Source organism: Oncorhynchus mykiss, chromosome 20, assembly GCF_057628025.1.
Source record: "Oncorhynchus mykiss isolate SJ-2025 chromosome 20, ASM5762802v1, whole genome shotgun sequence".
In the NCBI taxonomy this organism is placed as follows: Eukaryota; Metazoa; Chordata; class Actinopteri; order Salmoniformes; family Salmonidae; genus Oncorhynchus; species Oncorhynchus mykiss.
Window position 1 is genome coordinate 37856660 of NC_143041.1, and position 22262 is coordinate 37878921.

A 22262-nucleotide genomic window follows, 5' to 3' on the forward strand; every position below is an offset into this window, starting at 1 on the left:
TGAAACACACTTCTGGTACAAAATGTGTTCCTCGAAATGAAATATGGAATGTATGAAATATACAGTCAGTTCTGACACAAGTTTCTCTCCTCTGCTCTCCTCCATTCCCACACATTTTATTCATCTGAGCTATTCTAAAAGCTGAGATAAAACAATCTTTCTCCTCTCCTCTCCTCTCTTCCTCTCCTCTCTTCCTCTCCACTCCTCTCCTCTCCTCCTCTCCTCCACGTCTCTCCTCCTCCACTCCTCTCCTCTCCTCCACTTCTCTCCTCTCCTCTCCTCTCCTCTGAGGGTCAGTAAGAGTGAGGGAGGGCCAGTGCGGGTGAGGGGAAGAGAGTGAGGGAGAGACAGAGGGAGAGAGAGAGAGGGGGGGGGAGAAACAGAAAGAAACAGAGAGAGAGAGAGGATCTAGTATGCTAAATTACCATCAGAATGTAGGCTAACATTTCTTTACACCTAGTCTAGAGGGAGGAATGATTTATTGATAATTTTGCAATCAAGAAGATGCAAGTATGCAGTGAAATTCAGCTTGAATATAGAAATTCAAAACCACCACATCAACTAGACATTTACTGATAGAATCATCTCACAGTAAAATGTATTCATATTAGACAGGACATACACTCATAAGATCAACTGTTCATTGTATTCATTGTATTAACCTGAACTTAACCACTTGAGCATTTCATGAATTTCATTAATGCTCTAGTCCACATTTTACTGTCAGAATGTATAGACACACACACAGTGCCGGTGGTAGGTATGTAAATTATGGACATGTGAACAGCATGCATCTGCTCCTGTTCTTTCCAGTCACAACTATTTATACCTGACTGGAATGTCACTACACACACACACACACACACACACACACACACACACACACACACACACACACACACACACACACACACACACACACACACACACACACACACACACACACACACACACACACACACACACGCACACACACACACGCACACACACACACACACACACGGTATAACACACACACGGTATAACACAGAAGTAGACACTCACATTCTCTCTGTGTTGCGAGGTATATTCCGGGGCATGGTTTTGATGCCCAGCCCATGGCAGTCAACTGTGGTGCCAGTGCAGGTGCACAGGGCAGGGCATGTGCTGGCATAGCCTGTCACCAGGGCACAGAGAACCAGCACACACACCAGGTACCCAGGTAACCTCCCCATGCCTGCCCCAGAACAAGCTCCTCTCCCGGGCATGATCTCCATCTCTGCAGCCTCCTGCTTCTCAAATCCTGGCTCCAAAAAAGCCTTATTTTCTCTTTCCTTCTCCCACTTTCTCCTTCTCTCTTCAAAAAGTTCTACTACACAGTGAGGTTTTCTACAATCAGTGTGTAGCCTCTTGTAGTATGGGAAAGAAATCTAACTGTTTCAACATAAAATGGGACTACAAATAAGTCCTCAGTTGGTGAGCAAAGAAGGTTAGAGGATTTAAATGTGCTGCAGTCTCATATTTCTTCTCCTGTTGGTGTTTTCTGAAAGGCTTGATTATCTTCTCTTGTTCTGTCCTTGCAAAGGGAACTATCCTCCTCTCTCTTCTCTTTGTGGAGTTGTTCTGTTCTGCACTTGTTGGCTCACGTCTCTCTCTGTCCTGCTCTACTCTGCTTGTCTGATGATGGGGGAATGGGGAAAGAACAGAATGAAAAAGTCTCTCTCTCTCCTACACACACAGCAGTCATCCATCACTAGGATCTACTAATAGCAGACCCCTGACTCCACCCCTCCCCCACATATCCTCCCTCCCTCCTCACATAACACCTCCCTTCAGAACCCTGCCTGAACTCTCTCATTCTCTCTCTCTCACACACTATCTCTCATTCGGTCTCATTCTGTCTTCTAGTCTCTCAATTTCTCTTTTATTCTCACAACTCTCTCTCTCTGTACTTTATTCTGTTTCATTCTCTCCCTCCTGTCTATTCTCGCTCTCTGTTCTTTATTCTGTTTCATTCTCTCCCTCCTGTCTATTCTCTCTCTCTGTCCTTTACTCTGATTCATTCTCTCCCTCCGGTCTATTCTCTCTCTCCCAGACTTGCCTCCATGCAGCGCCTACAGAGCAGAGAGCATTAACCTCAACTTCTGTCCCCAGCATCACAAAGGAACAAAGGATTATGTGTGTGTGTGTGTGTGTGTGTTTGTGTGTGTGTGTGTGTGTGTGTGTGTGTGTGTGTGTGTGTGTGTGTGTGTGTGTGTGTGTGTGTGTGTGTGTGTGTGTGTGTGTGTGTGTGTGTGTGTGTGTGTAAATACATAATTTAAATTTCTGACATCACCTGACAGGGACTTGGACATTAGTGGATTGTTGAAGTCCTTAGTGGTGGCTAAGAGGAGGTTAGTCTCCATCTTCTCTCCACACAATTAAATGAACACTTCTGGTTTAAATCCAGCACCGGCTTGGCTCAATTTAGCCTGGCTCTGCACAGCTCACTGTGTCTAACCCTCCACTTCATCTCTTCCTGCTCTGTGGTGAAACCATCCCAATACCAACACTACAACAGAACCTGAAGGTCCCTGGAACCCTAATCTCTGTCTGACAGAGAGAGGGGGGAGAAAAGGAGAGAGAAATAGATGGAGGGGGTTGAGAGAGGGGTACTGTGCAAAAGAAGAGAGAAGGAGTGTGTGCTCTGTTCTTCCCAGTCCTTGCCATGATGCTTGGTTGAATGGGTCTAATCTAGCATGTCTACATTTAACAAACTGTGTCTGGAGAACCCATTCTAAATAAAAACCCTGAGTTACATTCAAATCTAATCTATATTGTCACGTTCGTTGAACACAACAGGTGTAGTAGACCTTACTGTGAAATGGTTACTGACAAGCATTTAACCAACAATGCAGTTTTGAGAAAATACCTAATAAAGTAAGAGAGAAGAATAAGAAATAATCAACGAGCAGCAGTCAATAACAATAGTGGGACTTTATACAGGGGGTACCTGTACAGAGTCAATGTGTCAGTGTGCGGGGGGCACCGGTGTCGAGGTAATTCAGGTAATATGTACATGTAGGTAGAGTTATTTAAGTGACTATGCATTGATAATAACAGAGAGTAGCAGCAGCTTAGAAGAGGTGGGGGGCAACACCTGTGTTTGACGTGGTAACTATGTACAGTAGTGAACATTGGTATGTCCAGCACGGTCCCTGCTGTCCTGTTGTGCATTTACAGGACCTGAGAGAGAGAGAGAGAGAGAACCTGCAATACTTACAATACACAATACAACACAGATGTCCACAATGTATACTTACCATACCAAACATGTAACGACTCAGACACCATAATGACTCACGCGTTTAATGACTCTGGTTTCAGGTCATCTTTACAGAAGGCTGATCTTTTGTATCTCAAGTCCTCCATCTGGTGGTTAACAATTCAACTGCACTCAGTCACTACAGACCAGACACCAGTTCCAGCATGCAGTTTAGCAGACAACTAAATTCACTAAATACCTGTAAATAAATGAAACTCTCAAACATGTACATTAAATATTAAATATTACCAGATGATCAGTATTTCACACAACCAATAACAACAACATGAAATAAAGAGGTTTCTTTGATGATCTTTTAATGTCAGTTTGTTTCACATCTTCACATCAGCACCAATAATGACAGACGTTGTGTTATACCTGGTGTCATCCCAGACCCAGTAGCCTGTAGAACATTCACTGATAACAGTTTAACACAGAGCTCTGTAGCTCAATAGTCAGATCAATATCATGTCCTTGTTTCATGTTGTAATGCTGCAGACACTGTCAGGGACATAGACAGGTAAACGTTGACACTAGAAAAGGACATTCTGACAAGGATTCAAGTTATTCACAATTACACTAAAGTCAGTAGTTAATATTAGAAGATATGGTTGATCTAGTCAGGATTCAGAGGTCAATATATTTGAATGTTAAAATATGTAGAAACAGAGTACCAATGCAGATGAGCCTATACATGTAACACAACTTTAGAAGAAATGACATCGATATTGTAACACAGATTGCATTAAAAGACAATTGTAACATTATCAAAACTAAGAACATAAAAATGAATAATACATAAAATATTGAATAAAACATGAGTCGATGCAAATAACAGAATAAAACAATGTGATCACTAAGACACATAGTAGTTGTACTCTGATGAAGTAAAACACAAAGAAAAGTCTTCAAGTGTAAAACGTAGTTTAATTAGAGAGAAAATCAGTGTTGTAAATAAAGACTTTGTCTACAGAAACAAAATCCTAATAAACAGTGAGTTCACCAGTAGTAATAACACTATACCTTCAGATACTCCTAGACCTTGGACCTCTCACTCACATCTAGGGCCCAGAGGTTTTCCTTAACCCAGCCACATTTAGGGTCCAGAGGTTTTCCTTAACATGTGAACCAACCACATCTAGGGCCCAGAGGTTTTTCTTAACTGGTGAACCAACCACATCTAGGGCCCAGAGGTTTTCCTTAACATGTGAACCAACCACATCTAGGGCCCAGAGGTTTTCCTTAACATGTGAACCAACCACATCTAGGGCCCAGAGGTTTTCCTTAACATGTGACCCAACCACACCTTGGGCCCAGAGGTTTTCCTTAAGATGGGACCTGACCAGGAACCACCCTAGTCATAGCCCTAAATGTATTACATTTAGAATTGTTCTACAAACACAATTAGTTGCTCCACATTAACAAACATTAACTCAGCATTGCAATGAAAAATATAATATGTACAGAGGGATCTGTTTGCAGAACAAGAGTTTTATTAACAAAAAGTAAACATATGAGTTTGCATTACAGAACAATTATTTTGTAGTTTTACACATCATTTCATGCAATTCTACACAACATAATCAATTGGGGCTCCCTGGAGGTCAGGGCCCCTGGGCACGTACCCTGCATGCAAGGTTAGTAATTCGGTCATGATGAATAGTTTAGATAGCTGGCTAGATTAACTAGACTAATTAACCAATACAGCATGTTTAACTGACATGTGCTGATACCTCTGATTGGCAGATCTGTACACCAGTGCTTTTGGCATCACCAGCTGATCCAATAGAGAAGTACGGGTAGAGAGTCTCAGTGAATGTGTCTTTATGAGTGTAGATGAGTGTCATGTCTTTGGAGTCGTAGAAGGACACCTCCCCCTGGTCGTAGTCCAGCTGAACTCTGATCCTCTGGGGTTTCTTCTTCAGGAGGACGGTCTCTCCCTTTCCATTAATATACTTACCACTCCTCTGCAGTATAGCCCAGAATCCATACTTTGGTGATATATAAACATCCCCCTTCCTGTCAACTGACTCTTTAGCCACGCCCAGGTTCCAGTCAGGATGATCCCCCACCTCCACCTCCCAGCTGTGTTTACCTGAGCTGAACCCCTTAGAGCCCAGAATAGTTGCATACTTCATGAATCTCTCTGGGTTGTCAGGGAGCTGCTGCTTTGGGCCAGTTTGACTCACACTGGTCAGATCATCAGACAGACAGAGCCAGGAGGATGCAGTGTTGGGGTCCAGAATCACAGGAGCTTCAGAACAAAGAGATATTCCACACATTATACCATGTAGTCTCTTTTCATATACACTAACAATACTACTTCAAATAGAGTACTTAATTAAATCTATCTTACATTATTCTAGATCATGTCCTCTCCTATCCAGTACTCACTGTGTTTGATGATCTCCTTCATCTTCTCCCAGACTCTGAACTTCAGGTTTCCCAGGTGTTTGGCCACGTCTATCAGCCCCCCTGACACCAGCTGTGGATCTGGCATTGTGCACTGGGCTCTGGAATAACATTCAGGAGTCAGAACGTATGTGGGGTTGGGTTCACAACCACAGAGAAGAGAGACGAGTAGCAGATCACTTACCTTACCTTCATGGTCTTGAAGTTCTGTAAAGTAGAGTATATAGTCATCAATATCATTGATTCATCAATACATCTTTGAGTTAATTTATAATGTATGTCTGAGAGAGAGCCGTCCTTACCTGCAGGAATGAGATGTCTTCATCTTTCAGCTCCTCCTCTATGGCTCTGATTGTGTCTGAAAGTGATGATATCTCTCTGTAGATCTGCTCAATCTTCTCCTTCATCTTCTGACTCTTCTGCTTCTCTTCCTCTTTCAGAGCAGCTATCCTGGCCTCCTCTTCCTCTCGTAGAAACTGGTGAAGTTTCTCAAACTCCTCCTTAATCTGCTTCTCTGTGTGCTGGGCCTGGCTCTGGAGACAGTGAGAAGAATATATCATTCTACAATTCTTATCAGAATTAAATCCTACATGTAGGCTACAATTGAAACAATACATGCTGTACTATTGTAACTTTACATAATTTATACGAACCTTAATGTGCACTGCTGTTTGATCACAGGTTTGTTTAACTTTATTAAAGACCTTCAGCTTCTCCTGTAAGGGCTTCAGGTCAGTCTGGAGTTCCTCCTGGAATGAGACAGAACCTCACTGAGGGGACAACCTCTGGACTCACTTTATAGGAGAGAACGTGTCTTCACAGCAACTTAACGTTTTTATGTCATGAATCGTGTTCTGGAGGCAGCTCTACGGAGTGGTCACTAGCTGGCACAGCCACAACGTCATAAAATCTGATTTTAAACCTAACCCTAACCTTAACCACACTGCTAACTATAATGTCTAACCTTAACCACACTGATTACTCTAATGTCTAACCTTAACCACACTGCTAACTATAATGTCTAACCTTAACCACACTGATTACTCTAATGTCTAACCTTAACCTCAAACTAAGACCAAAAAGCAAATGTTTATTTTAATACATTTTTAAAACATAGCCAATTTTGCCATTGCAGCTGGCTCATCTAGTGGAAATCACTCAGTTCTGCCTCCAGGGAAAGATTCATCTTTCATTGATGACAATGAAAGTAAACCTGTAACAGTATATCTCTACCACTGTAGAGACATTTGTTTTAAGTTTCACGGTCAGAGATACACTATACGTTTTCACTCAGGATCTCACACTTCAATTTCATACCAAACAGTGATTTATTATGTATCAGAATCTGAAATTCACAATTATTCAGTCAACACAATGTGTAGAACATCTATTATCTAAATGAGTCAGACTCATTAATAAAACATTGATAACTTCATGTTCCATAGTTTGAGTATTGCTGTATCACATATTTTCTATCAGAATCTTCCTCCTACCTTGTGATCCTGTACAGCCTCATCTACAGGGATGCAGTCATGATTTTTATGTTTCCTTGAGACCTGACACACCAAACAGATGGGCTCTTTATCCTCCAGACAGAACAGACTGAGTTTCTCACTGTGTAGACTGCAGAGCACCTTGGACCCTGTGGTTGGATCTGTCTGTCTCCTTTCCCGTAAGGCCTCACACAGGTTCAATAGAGAAAGGTTTATAAGGGGATGATCCTTAGACGATCGTCTCCTGCAAACTGGACATTCCCGAGATTCCTCGTCTTTCCAGCATTCCTTTAGACAGGCTTGGCAGAAGCTGTGGCTGCATGGCAAAATGACAGGATCCTTAAAGATGTCAAGGCACACCGTACAGGAGAAATCCTCCTCTGGGAGAGATGAACTAGAAGCCATTTTCTCACACGGTGTCACTCCCTGTTCTGGTATGAGATCTGAAAGTTAATTTCACTTTCACTTTTAAAACGTCCTCTCTTAAACGGACACGTTATTCAAAGCAAGTGAAGATGCATGTAAAGTTCACCGTCTTGATGATATTACCTTGTATTGGTTGGTTTAGCACCCTGATATTTCAGAACAATCTAAATAAAATCCCAGTGTTGTTGTGTGTCAGACAGACATGAGTCCTGGAGAGTTATTAAAGTTACAGCACTGAGATGAACTTTAGTCATCATGGACTCGGGGGTGGAGTTTCAAGTCTCTGGTCCTGTTTAAATATTTAACATCCAACATTTAAAATATGTTTTATTTCTCTAACTATAAATATTATTTTTTACCCCCACAACACGGCTAGAACATTTTCAAAATAATACTTATATTTGTAGACCATTGCATAACACAGCAAATGGTCAAATCAACCATTTAAATTGACTTTCTAGTCTACTTTTGTCTAAAAACAGCTAAATAGAAAAAGCACTACAATTTTAAATACTTTGTCCCCTGATTGAGGCTTGTAGATATTTTCCAAGTGGAAACAATGTCACCTTCAAAACAGATTTATAAAATATGAGCCACAAGTCAGTTTTTAACAATAATGTCTGACAAGACTTGTTGCAGCCAACTATCCCTTTAACATAAGAGGAATGTAGTGCTGGTTTCTCATCAGTTCATAGCTGGGAGAACTAGAACAAACAAACATAAATTCACATTAATGACAGTTCTACTTCATCCATCAACAGAGTAATGATTCTGTACAAAACCTTGACTTGATGACAGCTCTCCTTATACAGATACTCTGAAGTCTCCCACCTCAGAAATGCTCACTGGATTCCATTCAGATTCTTCTGGCACAAAATTGCTGCTGTTGTTTAGCACCGTAGACATAGATAGAGGACTCATCATGGGTATCACCCCTTGGGCATTGCCATCATCCACCATTTTAAAATAGGAATCCCCACCCAGTTGACTACTTGACCCTGGGTTGTAGCCTCAATTCTCAATGCTGTCAGACGCTATAATGACACCGATATAAAGATGAGTCCTCTATCAATCTCTATGTTTAGCAGCCAGGTGGATGGCCCATGTTAGAGGAGATACCAAAAACACAATGTAAGTTAAATGTGTTGTGCTAGTGAAGATATGAGCTGTGTAAATGCAATGTGTTGTTACCATTTACAACCTGCAGGGTTTATGGCAGCAGCCATGTCCTCTGAAGGACAATATCCATCATCTTCATCATCTTCAGACACATTGTCCCATTTTCTCGATCAAGGCAGACAGACACATTATTTGGATAAATATGTATGACCAGTTAGCAGGGTTCAGTCCATGACAGAATATTCTGATTCTCTTTGTCCACAGTTTGTAGAGTCCATTCATCCTACTGTTGACCAATAGGATAGAGACGTTGTACCCTTGATGAGCCAATCCTAAATTTCCACTGGGGAGGGTAGAAAGTGTGTGTGTGTGTTAGTCCAGTCTGAGAGCCTCTCTGTGCTGTTATGTTCTCCTAGATGTCCTCCTGTGTTGGGGAGAAGAGAGCTGCTAGTGATCCAGTCTCACTGGGCTCCACAATGTCCCTTTTCTCCAGCTTGGGCTTCTTAAAGAGAGACCGAAGATTTCTGATATGTACCTCCTTTTTAAATTGCTGGCCCAGATCTTTCTGTGGAGAGGAGAGATCAAATACAGTTACAATCTGTCTGGATTGAATGGTTGTTTTATTATATCTGAGTGTACAGGACCTATTTAATTAAACTTATATGAAAAATCCTACTAGCACTCTCCAATAAAGTATAACTTATATCCTATTAGTAATATCCACTTCAACAGTCACAATGGACACATTTCAGACGTTATTTTGTTTTTAAATAATTCTAGGTCTTCTCTGGAGAAAACATAAAAGTGGAATAACACCCCCATCTATTGGTGGGAGGTTGTATTACCCAGACAGTGCCAGTGATGAGGTTCTTGATCTGGTCCTTCCTCTTCTTCTCTCCCACCTTGTGGGCGGAGCTGGGCTCCAGCACTGAGAATTGGAGTGAGGGTTGCATTTAGTTCCATTAAAGTTTGGCTCCTAGCTCCAACACACTTCCTGGAGAATCTTGAAGACTGATGACATCGTTGACTAATCTTTCCTTATCTCATCTAGGCCCAGTGGCCGCCTGTAAATACTTCCTGGTTCAGTATACCTTTGGGGGAGCCCATTTCATACACATCACCGGTCTCACACACATACAACGTGCACACACACACCACCAGTCTCACACACACACACACACATACAACGTGCACACACACACACCACCAGTCTCACACACACACACCTACACCGTGCACACACACACCACCAGTCTCACACACACACACACACCACCAGTCACACACAGCACCGGTCCACAACTCTATATCTCAGCAGCAGAGAAGAATAAACAGTGAAAAAGTCATTATATTTATTCCTGCCTCCTGTTGAGTTCCCAGGACTAGACAGAGATGAGGAGGGAAGGAAAGCAGATTGTATGTTGAAAGACCTGGTTTGAATTGAGCATAATTATTATTATTAATGTTATTATTACCATTAGTCATATTATTATTGTTATTATAATTAATATGAGTAATATTATTGTTATTACTATTATTAATATTTTTAATGTTATTATTATTATAACTTGTAGTAATGTTATTATTGATAATATTATTATTACCTGAAATGGAATCTGAGAGTGGGATGGATTAAAATCAAACACACTCACCTGATGCTCACACAAGAACAGATGACAACACACATGTTCAAATGTACATATAAACAGCTACACAAATGTGCACATAAATCCACATGCTAACACACATGGTGCATTTAAGAAACACACACACTCCTATGTGTTGGGTAGAGAGCCAGAGAAGCAGTGATTGTAGCTGCAGAGCCATTTGTTGTGGACCTGTTTGGGCTGCAGGACAGAGGAGAGGACACAGTGATGGAGGTAGAGCTCAGAGATCCTCACTGTGGGGACAAGCTGCTCATTTCAGTAACAACACCTGTTTCCTCAATGAACACTGATCCTCATTAGAAACAAAGCAGAGCAGACCCCCAACCTTCAACCTTAAAACCAGTACTGTGTCACGTCTGTCCATCTGCCTGTCAGTCTGTCTGTCTGCCACAAAACACAGTTTAATGGGTTGATCGTGCTGTTAACTCTGTTGGTTAAATGTCCCTGTAAATTCCACCAGATCTCACCAGGTACAGTATGACAGGCAGGTAGCTAGAGGTCTAGTTGAGAGTGTGAGCATAACCAGATTCCACAGCATATGGAAGTGACAGCCGTGAGAGTCACAGGCCAGGAGAGAAGAGAGGGATGTAGAAGACAGAGAGTCGTAAGGATACAGAGAGTGATAGAGAGGATGTATGAAGAGACAAAGCTGTCCAATAGAGAGAGGAGCAATATGCAGAGAGAGAGAGAGAAGAGAGAGAAGAAAGAGAGAGAGAGAGAGAAGAAAGAGAGAGAGGGGGGGGGAATCAGATAGGAACCAGGCTGGAGTTTCTTCCCCTCTCTCTCCCTCTTTCCTTCAAATGCTGCTTTCATTGTCTCTCTTGGTGAGGGACGAGGTGAAGGTCTGTCGTGTGTGGAGGTTAAACACCATAACATTATTTACAGATCTCATTCTGTCTGGTCAGGCCTCAGGGCACTCAGTACTGATACGGAGAAGTAAAAATTCCCACACAATGACACTTCAACAGACCACACATACTATGTGAATCACACACTCTGACTCCTGTATTGACTTTAATATCTCATTCATCCCCATAGAGTCGATTGAGTCAATCTGCGCAGCATGTAAATAAAACACTGTCTCAACTCCTACCGAAGGTGGCTCTTCTTCCTGTTCGGGTGGCGCTCGGGGGTCGTCGTCACCGGCCTACTAGCTGCCACGATCTCTTTTTCCTTTTCTGTTGGTTTGGTCTGATTTGTTTCACCTGTTTCTTGTTTAGATGTTTAGTTTGGCTATTTAAGTCGGTAGGCCGCCTGCTGTTCATGTGTTTGGCTATTTAAGTTGGTAGGCCCACCTGCTCTTCGTGTGTTTGGCTATTTAAGTTGGTAGGCCCACCTGCTCTTCGTGTGTTTGGCTATTTAAGTTGGTAGGCCCGCCTGCTCTTCGTGTGTTTGGCTATTTAAGTTGGTAGGCCCTCCTGCTCTTCGGGTGTTTGGCTATTTAAGTTGGTAGGCCGCTTGCTCTTCGTGTGGGCTTGTAATTCCCACTTTGTATGTGTGGTAGTTCATTCTTGGTTTCGTTCCTATGTTGGGCATTTGTTTTATGACGCTCAGTTGGATTGTATTTACTATGTGGCCCTGTGCTTAATAAATTCACAACTTTCTGCCTCCTGCACCTGACTCCGCACCCACTACGCCTAAGATCGTCACAACCCCATAAAAATCTGTCAGTTTAAACTAGAGAGATCAGGGTTTTTCATTGGATGAATCTCAATCCACCGTATCCATATCCGTCCCCTGACGTCTGTAGCGTCCAAATGGTTTGATCTACAAACTATGGAAAGAGGAGACTCTCACAAACACGATGGTGGTCTCCATTTTGTCAGGGGACTCGTCTGAAGTCGGAACTGTGGATTTGTCAACTGTCTGAGCTGATGTGTGTTTTGACTGGAGAGTTGTATTGTGCTGAACGAGGTCCAGTCATTCCTTTCCATCATCAGCTCTTTGCCACTAGAGAGTCTATAGTGTTATCAGAGCTGTCTAGTAGCCAGGGCTGGATCTATACATCCATTAGCGATACAACACACATTACAGAGAGACAAGCTACTACAGAAGCAGAGAGAGGGAAGGACATGTATGAAAGTTGTAGCGTGTGTGTAGTGTGTTGTGTGTGTGTAGTGTTTGTATGTGTGCATTTACAACAATACCAAATATGTAAAGTCTCAATACTTGTTGACTTGCCTCAGGCCTTTACACACTAATGGTATAGTTTAAGTACGAGTGGTGTCTGTGAGTGGGACTATGAATGGACGACAGGCTGAAGACATCCTAACCATGGCAGGAGAAGGTGTGTGTAGCATGGTGTGATTTTAACACTTGGAGCTGAGCTGAGTTGAGGCTCATCACAGTTCAGAGGTCAGGGCTGATCTAAAGCCACAGTGACAAGTGCAACTGGGATACTGCAGTCAGTCTCAACACCTCCTTCAGATCACACACCCACACTGTCAACACACACACACGCCTTCCAGCCACCAATACACCCACATACACACTTCCCCAAAATCACCCCTGCAGTCCAGGATTGTCCAATAAACCTTGTTCAGACAGGCTGCCCCCCCAACCTCCTTCACTCCTTCCCTCCTTAGCTCTCCTCTCTTCCCCCTCTCCTCCTTTCCTCCTCTCCTCTTCAAGTCAATGTAAAGGCCTGTACTCTGCCCAGTAGCTGTCTACTCCAATTCTACACTAATATCAGCCTTAGTGGTACTTGTTCAATCACCTTGATGAATTCCCCTTTACAACGGTCCTGGAGTATGGAGAGTTTCTATTGTTAACTGACGTCTCCATGGAGACCAATAACCTTCTACATGACACACACACACACACACACACACACACACACACACACACACACACACACACACACACACACACACACACACACACACACACACACACACACACACACACAGAACTTGAAATGCTTGACTTCCTAAGAAAATAATCTACATGACACAGGCACAGACAGACAACTCACACGTCTAACCGCCAAAGAGGTAACCTCTACTTGATACATCAAACAGAAGTATTTAGAGATGAACAGAAATCCTTCCTATTTAGCCAGAGTGTTTGAGGCATGAAATCACATTCCAAATCCCAGGTAGAACAACTAGTATACCTGACCTACAGATGCATTAACTAAGTGGAACACACAAAACCCCCTTCAGTTGAACTCCACTCTCAGTGTGAACGGCCACTCATGTAAAAGACAACCATTAAATCACCACGAATGTGTGAAGAAACAATCAGTCCTGAAACACACTTCTGGTACAAAATGTGTTCCTCGAAATGAAATATGGAATGTATGAAATATACAGTCAGTTCTGACACAAGTTTCTCTCCTCTGCTCTCCTCCATTCCCACACATTTTATTCATCTGAGCTATTCTAAAAGCTGAGATAAAACAATCTTTCTCCTCTCCTCTCCTCTCTTCCTCTCCTCTCTTCCTCTCCACTCCTCTCCTCTCCTCCTCTCCTCCACGTCTCTCCTCCTCCACTCCTCTCCTCTCCTCCACTTCTCTCCTCTCCTCTCCTCTCCTCTGAGGGTCAGTAAGAGTGAGGGAGGGCCAGTGCGGGTGAGGGGAAGAGAGTGAGGGAGAGACAGAGGGAGAGAGAGAGAGGGGGGGGGAGAAACAGAAAGAAACAGAGAGAGAGAGAGGATCTAGTATGCTAAATTACCATCAGAATGTAGGCTAACATTTCTTTACACCTAGTCTAGAGGGAGGAATGATTTATTGATAATTTTGCAATCAAGAAGATGCAAGTATGCAGTGAAATTCAGCTTGAATATAGAAATTCAAAACCACCACATCAACTAGACATTTACTGATAGAATCATCTCACAGTAAAATGTATTCATATTAGACAGGACATACACTCATAAGATCAACTGTTCATTGTATTCATTGTATTAACCTGAACTTAACCACTTGAGCATTTCATGAATTTCATTAATGCTCTAGTCCACATTTTACTGTCAGAATGTATAGACACACACACAGTGCCGGTGGTAGGTATGTAAATTATGGACATGTGAACAGCATGCATCTGCTCCTGTTCTTTCCAGTCACAACTATTTATACCTGACTGGAATGTCACTACACACACACACACACACACACACACACACACACACACACACACACACACACACACACACACACACACACACACACACACACACACACACACACACACACACACACACACACACACACACGCACACACACACACGCACACACACACACACACACACGGTATAACACACACACGGTATAACACAGAAGTAGACACTCACATTCTCTCTGTGTTGCGAGGTATATTCCGGGGCATGGTTTTGATGCCCAGCCCATGGCAGTCAACTGTGGTGCCAGTGCAGGTGCACAGGGCAGGGCATGTGCTGGCATAGCCTGTCACCAGGGCACAGAGAACCAGCACACACACCAGGTACCCAGGTAACCTCCCCATGCCTGCCCCAGAACAAGCTCCTCTCCCGGGCATGATCTCCATCTCTGCAGCCTCCTGCTTCTCAAATCCTGGCTCCAAAAAAGCCTTATTTTCTCTTTCCTTCTCCCACTTTCTCCTTCTCTCTTCAAAAAGTTCTACTACACAGTGAGGTTTTCTACAATCAGTGTGTAGCCTCTTGTAGTATGGGAAAGAAATCTAACTGTTTCAACATAAAATGGGACTACAAATAAGTCCTCAGTTGGTGAGCAAAGAAGGTTAGAGGATTTAAATGTGCTGCAGTCTCATATTTCTTCTCCTGTTGGTGTTTTCTGAAAGGCTTGATTATCTTCTCTTGTTCTGTCCTTGCAAAGGGAACTATCCTCCTCTCTCTTCTCTTTGTGGAGTTGTTCTGTTCTGCACTTGTTGGCTCACGTCTCTCTCTGTCCTGCTCTACTCTGCTTGTCTGATGATGGGGGAATGGGGAAAGAACAGAATGAAAAAGTCTCTCTCTCTCCTACACACACAGCAGTCATCCATCACTAGGATCTACTAATAGCAGACCCCTGACTCCACCCCTCCCCCACATATCCTCCCTCCCTCCTCACATAACACCTCCCTTCAGAACCCTGCCTGAACTCTCTCATTCTCTCTCTCTCACACACTATCTCTCATTCGGTCTCATTCTGTCTTCTAGTCTCTCAATTTCTCTTTTATTCTCACAACTCTCTCTCTCTGTACTTTATTCTGTTTCATTCTCTCCCTCCTGTCTATTCTCGCTCTCTGTTCTTTATTCTGTTTCATTCTCTCCCTCCTGTCTATTCTCTCTCTCTGTCCTTTACTCTGATTCATTCTCTCCCTCCGGTCTATTCTCTCTCTCCCAGACTTGCCTCCATGCAGCGCCTACAGAGCAGAGAGCATTAACCTCAACTTCTGTCCCCAGCATCACAAAGGAACAAAGGATTATGTGTGTGTGTGTGTGTGTGTGTTTGTGTGTGTGTGTGTGTGTGTGTGTGTGTGTGTGTGTGTGTGTGTGTGTGTGTGTGTGTGTGTGTGTGTGTGTGTGTGTGTGTGTGTGTGTGTGTGTGTGTGTGTAAATACATAATTTAAATTTCTGACATCACCTGACAGGGACTTGGACATTAGTGGATTGTTGAAGTCCTTAGTGGTGGCTAAGAGGAGGTTAGTCTCCATCTTCTCTCCACACAATTAAATGAACACTTCTGGTTTAAATCCAGCACCGGCTTGGCTCAATTTAGCCTGGCTCTGCACAGCTCACTGTGTCTAACCCTCCACTTCATCTCTTCCTGCTCTGTGGTGAAACCATCCCAATACCAACACTACAACAGAACCTGAAGGTCCCTGGAACCCTAATCTCTGTCTGACAGAGAGAGGGGGGAGAAAAGGAGAGAGAAATAGATGGAGGGGGTTGAGAGAGGGGTACTGTGCAAAAGAAGAGAGAAGGAGTGTGTGCTCTGTTCTTCCCAGTCCTTGCCATGATGCTTGGTTGAATGGGTCTAATCTAGCATGTCTACATTTAACAAACTGTGTCTGGAGAACCCATTCTAAATAAAAACCCTGAGTTACATTCAAATCTAATCTATATTGTCACGTTCGTTGAACACAACAGGTGTAGTAGACCTTACTGTGAAATGGTTACTGACAAGCATTTAACCAACAATGCAGTTTTGAGAAAATACCTAATAAAGTAAGAGAGAAGAATAAGAAATAATCAACGAGCAGCAGTCAATAACAATAGTGGGACTTTATACAGGGGGTACCTGTACAGAGTCAATGTGTCAGTGTGCGGGGGGCACCGGTGTCGAGGTAATTCAGGTAATATGTACATGTAGGTAGAGTTATTTAAGTGACTATGCATTGATAATAACAGAGAGTAGCAGCAGCTTAGAAGAGGTGGGGGGCAACACCTGTGTTTGACGTGGTAACTATGTACAGTAGTGAACATTGGTATGTCCAGCACGGTCCCTGCTGTCCTGTTGTGCATTTACAGGACCTGAGAGAGAGAGAGAGAGAGAACCTGCAATACTTACAATACACAATACAACACAGATGTCCACAATGTATACTTACCATACCAAACATGTAACGACTCAGACACCATAATGACTCACGCGTTTAATGACTCTGGTTTCAGGTCATCTTTACAGAAGGCTGATCTTTTGTATCTCAAGTCCTCCATCTGGTGGTTAACAATTCAACTGCACTCAGTCACTACAGACCAGACACCAGTTCCAGCATGCAGTTTAGCAGACAACTAAATTCACTAAATACCTGTAAATAAATGAAACTCTCAAACATGTACATTAAATATTAAATATTACCAGATGATCAGTATTTCACACAACCAATAACAACAACATGAAATAAAGAGGTTTCTTTGATGATCTTTTAATGTCAGTTTGTTTCACATCTTCACATCAGCACCAATAATGACAGACGTTGTGTTATACCTGGTGTCATCCCAGACCCAGTAGCCTGTAGAACATTCACTGATAACAGTTTAACACAGAGCTCTGTAGCTCAATAGTCAGATCAATATCATGTCCTTGTTTCATGTTGTAATGCTGCAGACACTGTCAGGGACATAGACAGGTAAACGTTGACACTAGAAAAGGACATTCTGACAAGGATTCAAGTTATTCACAATTACACTAAAGTCAGTAGTTAATATTAGAAGATATGGTTGATCTAGTCAGGATTCAGAGGTCAATATATTTGAATGTTAAAATATGTAGAAACAGAGTACCAATGCAGATGAGCCTATACATGTAACACAACTTTAGAAGAAATGACATCGATATTGTAACACAGATTGCATTAAAAGACAATTGTAACATTATCAAAACTAAGAACATAAAAATGAATAATACATAAAATATTGAATAAAACATGAGTCGATGCAAATAACAGAATAAAACAATGTGATCACTAAGACACATAGTAGTTGTACTCTGATGAAGTAAAACACAAAGAAAAGTCTTCAAGTGTAAAACGTAGTTTAATTAGAGAGAAAATCAGTGTTGTAAATAAAGACTTTGTCTACAGAAACAAAATCCTAATAAACAGTGAGTTCACCAGTAGTAATAACACTATACCTTCAGATACTCCTAGACCTTGGACCTCTCACTCACATCTAGGGCCCAGAGGTTTTCCTTAACCCAGCCACATTTAGGGTCCAGAGGTTTTCCTTAACATGTGAACCAACCACATCTAGGGCCCAGAGGTTTTTCTTAACTGGTGAACCAACCACATCTAGGGCCCAGAGGTTTTCCTTAACATGTGAACCAACCACATCTAGGGCCCAGAGGTTTTCCTTAACATGTGAACCAACCACATCTAGGGCCCAGAGGTTTTCCTTAACATGTGACCCAACCACACCTTGGGCCCAGAGGTTTTCCTTAAGATGGGACCTGACCAGGAACCACCCTAGTCATAGCCCTAAATGTATTACATTTAGAATTGTTCTACAAACACAATTAGTTGCTCCACATTAACAAACATTAACTCAGCATTGCAATGAAAAATATAATATGTACAGAGGGATCTGTTTGCAGAACAAGAGTTTTATTAACAAAAAGTAAACATATGAGTTTGCATTACAGAACAATTATTTTGTAGTTTTACACATCATTTCATGCAATTCTACACAACATAATCAATTGGGGCTCCCTGGAGGTCAGGGCCCCTGGGCACGTACCCTGCATGCAAGGTTAGTAATTCGGTCATGATGAATAGTTTAGATAGCTGGCTAGATTAACTAGACTAATTAACCAATACAGCATGTTTAACTGACATGTGCTGATACCTCTGATTGGCAGATCTGTACACCAGTGCTTTTGGCATCACCAGCTGATCCAATAGAGAAGTACGGGTAGAGAGTCTCAGTGAATGTGTCTTTATGAGTGTAGATGAGTGTCATGTCTTTGGAGTCGTAGAAGGACACCTCCCCCTGGTCGTAGTCCAGCTGAACTCTGATCCTCTGGGGTTTCTTCTTCAGGAGGACGGTCTCTCCCTTTCCATTAATATACTTACCACTCCTCTGCAGTATAGCCCAGAATCCATACTTTGGTGATATATAAACATCCCCCTTCCTGTCAACTGACTCTTTAGCCACGCCCAGGTTCCAGTCAGGATGATCCCCCACCTCCACCTCCCAGCTGTGTTTACCTGAGCTGAACCCCTTAGAGCCCAGAATAGTTGCATACTTCATGAATCTCTCTGGGTTGTCAGGGAGCTGCTGCTTTGGGCCAGTTTGACTCACACTGGTCAGATCATCAGACAGACAGAGCCAGGAGGATGCAGTGTTGGGGTCCAGAATCACAGGAGCTTCAGAACAAAGAGATATTCCACACATTATACCATGTAGTCTCTTTTCATATACACTAACAATACTACTTCAAATAGAGTACTTAATTAAATCTATCTTACATTATTCTAGATCATGTCCTCTCCTATCCAGTACTCACTGTGTTTGATGATCTCCTTCATCTTCTCCCAGACTCTGAACTTCAGGTTTCCCAGGTGTTTGGCCACGTCTATCAGCCCCCCTGACACCAGCTGTGGATCTGGCATTGTGCACTGGGCTCTGGAATAACATTCAGGAGTCAGAACGTATGTGGGGTTGGGTTCACAACCACAGAGAAGAGAGACGAGTAGCAGATCACTTACCTTACCTTCATGGTCTTGAAGTTCTGTAAAGTAGAGTATATAGTCATCAATATCATTGATTCATCAATACATCTTTGAGTTAATTTATAATGTATGTCTGAGAGAGAGCCGTCCTTACCTGCAGGAATGAGATGTCTTCATCTTTCAGCTCCTCCTCTATGGCTCTGATTGTGTCTGAAAGTGATGATATCTCTCTGTAGATCTGCTCAATCTTCTCCTTCATCTTCTGACTCTTCTGCTTCTCTTCCTCTTTCAGAGCAGCTATCCTGGCCTCCTCTTCCTCTCGTAGAAACTGGTGAAGTTTCTCAAACTCCTCCTTAATCTGCTTCTCTGTGTGCTGGGCCTGGCTCTGGAGACAGTGAGAAGAATATATCATTCTACAATTCTTATCAGAATTAAATCCTACATGTAGGCTACAATTGAAACAATACATGCTGTACTATTGTAACTTTACATAATTTATACGAACCTTAATGTGCACTGCTGTTTGATCACAGGTTTGTTTAACTTTATTAAAGACCTTCAGCTTCTCCTGTAAGGGCTTCAGGTCAGTCTGGAGTTCCTCCTGGAATGAGACAGAACCTCACTGAGGGGACAACCTCTGGACTCACTTTATAGGAGAGAACGTGTCTTCACAGCAACTTAACGTTTTTATGTCATGAATCGTGTTCTGGAGGCAGCTCTACGGAGTGGTCACTAGCTGGCACAGCCACAACGTCATAAAATCTGATTTTAAACCTAACCCTAACCTTAACCACACTGCTAACTATAATGTCTAACCTTAACCACACTGATTACTCTAATGTCTAACCTTAACCACACTGCTAACTATAATGTCTAACCTTAACCACACTGATTACTCTAATGTCTAACCTTAACCTCAAACTAAGACCAAAAAGCAAATGTTTATTTTAATACATTTTTAAAACATAGCCAATTTTGCCATTGCAGCTGGCTCATCTAGTGGAAATCACTCAGTTCTGCCTCCAGGGAAAGATTCATCTTTCATTGATGACAATGAAAGTAAACCTGTAACAGTATATCTCTACCACTGTAGAGACATTTGTTTTAAGTTTCACGGTCAGAGATACACTATACGTTTTCACTCAGGATCTCACACTTCAATTTCATACCAAACAGTGATTTATTATGTATCAGAATCTGAAATTCACAATTATTCAGTCAACACAATGTGTAGAACATCTATTATCTAAATGAGTCAGACTCATTAATAAAACATTGATAACTTCATGTTCCATAGTTTGAGTATTGCTGTATCACATATTTTCTATCAGAATCTTCCTCCTACCTTGTGATCCTGTACAGCCTCATCTACAGGGATGCAGTCATGATTTTTATGTTTCCTTGAGACCTGACACACCAAACAGATGGGCTCTTTATCCTCCAGACAGAACAGACTGAGTTTCTCACTGTGTAGACTGCAGAGCACCTTGGACCCTGTGGTTGGATCTGTCTGTCTCCTTTCCCGTAAGGCCTCACACAGGTTCAATAGAGAAAGGTTTATAAGGGGATGATCCTTAGACGATCGTCTCCTGCAAACTGGACATTCCCGAGATTCCTCGTCTTTCCAGCATTCCTTTAGACAGGCTTGGCAGAAGCTGTGGCTGCATGGCAAAATGACAGGATCCTTAAAGATGTCAAGGCACACCGTACAGGAGAAATCCTCCTCTGGGAGAGATGAACTAGAAGCCATTTTCTCACACGGTGTCACTCCCTGTTCTGGTATGAGATCTGAAAGTTAATTTCACTTTCACTTTTAAAACGTCCTCTCTTAAACGGACACGTTATTCAAAGCAAGTGAAGATGCATGTAAAGTTCACCGTCTTGATGATATTACCTTGTATTGGTTGGTTTAGCACCCTGATATTTCAGAACAATCTAAATAAAATCCCAGTGTTGTTGTGTGTCAGACAGACATGAGTCCTGGAGAGTTATTAAAGTTACAGCACTGAGATGAACTTTAGTCATCATGGACTCGGGGGTGGAGTTTCAAGTCTCTGGTCCTGTTTAAATATTTAACATCCAACATTTAAAATATGTTTTATTTCTCTAACTATAAATATTATTTTTTACCCCCACAACACGGCTAGAACATTTTCAAAATAATACTTATATTTGTAGACCATTGCATAACACAGCAAATGGTCAAATCAACCATTTAAATTGACTTTCTAGTCTACTTTTGTCTAAAAACAGCTAAATAGAAAAAGCACTACAATTTTAAATACTTTGTCCCCTGATTGAGGCTTGTAGATATTTTCCAAGTGGAAACAATGTCACCTTCAAAACAGATTTATAAAATATGAGCCACAAGTCAGTTTTTAACAATAATGTCTGACAAGACTTGTTGCAGCCAACTATCCCTTTAACATAAGAGGAATGTAGTGCTGGTTTCTCATCAGTTCATAGCTGGGAGAACTAGAACAAACAAACATAAATTCACATTAATGACAGTTCTACTTCATCCATCAACAGAGTAATGATTCTGTACAAAACCTTGACTTGATGACAGCTCTCCTTATACAGATACTCTGAAGTCTCCCACCTCAGAAATGCTCACTGGATTCCATTCAGATTCTTCTGGCACAAAATTGCTGCTGTTGTTTAGCACCGTAGACATAGATAGAGGACTCATCATGGGTATCACCCCTTGGGCATTGCCATCATCCACCATTTTAAAATAGGAATCCCCACCCAGTTGACTACTTGACCC

General features: G+C 42.1%; 4 protein-coding genes across 6 annotated transcripts in view; all 4 read right to left on the minus strand.

The window, feature by feature from the left end:
• LOC110499533 (slit homolog 1 protein) overlaps positions 1–1987 on the minus strand; it is a 188317-nt gene extending 186330 nt beyond the window's left edge. Inside the window, exon 1 of the mRNA XM_036956210.2 lies at positions 1045–1987. Coding sequence (XP_036812105.2) covers positions 1045–1256 — 212 coding nt within the window. The 5' untranslated portion in view covers positions 1257–1987. The remainder of the gene's footprint in view (positions 1–1044) is intronic.
• Positions 1988–3583: 1596 nt separating this feature from the next.
• LOC110499355 (E3 ubiquitin-protein ligase TRIM35) lies at positions 3584–8812 on the minus strand. Of its 2 annotated transcripts, XM_090213013.1 has the most exons (7): positions 7738–7862; positions 7189–7619; positions 6349–6444; positions 5998–6228; positions 5880–5902; positions 5678–5796; positions 3584–5537 (listed from the first exon to the last, which is right to left on the minus strand). In XM_090213013.1, exons 2-7 carry the CDS (start codon positions 7591–7593, stop codon positions 4996–4998), a joined length of 1416 nt encoding a protein of 471 aa, XP_090069139.1. In that variant the 5' UTR covers positions 7594–7619; positions 7738–7862; the 3' UTR covers positions 3584–4995. The 2 variants fall into 2 exon arrangements, with proteins under 2 accessions (XP_090069139.1, XP_090069138.1); XM_090213012.1 differs by having other exon boundaries at positions 7189–8812.
• Positions 8813–9145: 333 nt separating this feature from the next.
• LOC149974587 (exportin-5-like) lies at positions 9146–15413 on the minus strand. Its single transcript, XM_090213016.1, has 3 exons — positions 14694–15413; positions 9579–9661; positions 9146–9298 (listed from the first exon to the last, which is right to left on the minus strand). The coding sequence occupies exons 1-3, from the start codon at positions 14800–14802 to the stop codon at positions 9146–9148; spliced, it is 345 nt and encodes a 114-aa protein (XP_090069142.1). The 5' UTR covers positions 14803–15413.
• Positions 15414–17232: 1819 nt separating this feature from the next.
• Positions 17233–22252, minus strand: LOC110499353 (E3 ubiquitin-protein ligase TRIM35). Of its 2 annotated transcripts, XM_090213011.1 has the most exons (7): positions 21387–21511; positions 20838–21268; positions 19998–20093; positions 19647–19877; positions 19529–19551; positions 19327–19445; positions 17233–19186 (listed from the first exon to the last, which is right to left on the minus strand). In XM_090213011.1, exons 2-7 carry the CDS (start codon positions 21240–21242, stop codon positions 18645–18647), a joined length of 1416 nt encoding a protein of 471 aa, XP_090069137.1. In that variant the 5' UTR covers positions 21243–21268; positions 21387–21511; the 3' UTR covers positions 17233–18644. The 2 variants fall into 2 exon arrangements, with proteins under 2 accessions (XP_090069137.1, XP_036812111.1); XM_036956216.2 differs by having other exon boundaries at positions 20838–22252.
• Between the last annotated feature and the right edge of the window lie 10 nt (positions 22253–22262).